The sequence below is a fragment of the Nothoprocta perdicaria genome, unplaced genomic scaffold (assembly GCF_003342845.1).
Source record: "Nothoprocta perdicaria isolate Ctin4 unplaced genomic scaffold, notPer1 scaffold_41, whole genome shotgun sequence".
Lineage (NCBI taxonomy): Eukaryota > Metazoa > Chordata > Aves > Tinamiformes > Tinamidae > Nothoprocta > Nothoprocta perdicaria.
In genome coordinates, this window is record NW_020455655.1 from 972,592 (window position 1) to 973,533 (window position 942).

At 45.0% G+C, this 942-nt stretch overlaps 1 protein-coding gene across 1 annotated transcript in view; it reads right to left on the reverse strand.

Moving 5' to 3' along the window:
- The window catches only part of TEX9 (testis expressed 9), a 19,530-nt gene that overhangs the window by 17,908 nt on the left and 680 nt on the right, over nucleotides 1-942 (reverse strand). The window contains exon 2 of the mRNA XM_026045804.1: nucleotides 896-937. Coding sequence (XP_025901589.1) covers nucleotides 896-937 — 42 coding nt within the window. The remainder of the gene's footprint in view (nucleotides 1-895; nucleotides 938-942) is intronic.

Here is a 942-nt window from a genome sequence, read left to right on the forward strand (position 1 = left end):
TTTTTAGTTTTTTTTTTTGTGTGTGGTTTTTTTTTTTTTTTTTTTTTTTTTTTTTTTTTTTGGTGGGTTTCTTTTGTGTCTGGATAGGTTTCCTTGAGAACCTAATACTAATGGGCATATAAAAACTAATCCTTTATCATAAAGGAAATAGTGTGCTAAGGTGTAGCATAGCATAGGATTCAGTTCATTTTGTTGTAGGCTAGAAATGTCCATGACAGTATAGTGGAAAATCTTCTGAAATAATACCGAAATAAAAATCAATATTCACAGAACAATTGCATATAGCCAAAATAACTACAGATTTTTCTTCTGTGTTACTGCTTAATGGRCATTGTTTCTTTAATTCCTCAATACCTTCTGTTTTTCACTTTCAGTCTTTAGCTGAGGTGTATACAGCAGGACTTGAGGAGTCGGGTACGGTCACATCACATGGTCTTACATTATTCTGCATCTATATATAGTGGCACAATTTACATACACAATTATGTCACATAACTATTTTCTTCTGGAATTGTGATAAATATTTACTACTTATGGGGAGAGAACTGGCAGGCAGGGGCACATGTGCCTTAAAACAYGGCACAATGATGGGCTTTCTCTCCTATAATTTGGTACTGTGATTCAGCTTAGTGTCTGTACTTTGGCTACTGCTTATGTCTCAAACACGCGCGATGGAAGTGCTGAGCGTAGGTGAGGCGCTGAGGGCCGCGGTTCAGCAGGCGCGATGGGGAGCGGATTGCAGTTGGCCCTGAAGGTCCTTCCCAACCATTTCTGTGGTATTGCCCCGTGTCGGCGGTGCGGCCTGGTCCCGCGCGGGCCGCCGCTCGGGGGTCGGGGCGTTAGGGGCGCTCTCGGGGCCGTGCTCACGGCCCCGGGTTGCGCGGGGTCGCCTTACTTGTAGCGCTCCTCCYTGGCCAGCAGCGCGCCGCTCACGGCGCTGCA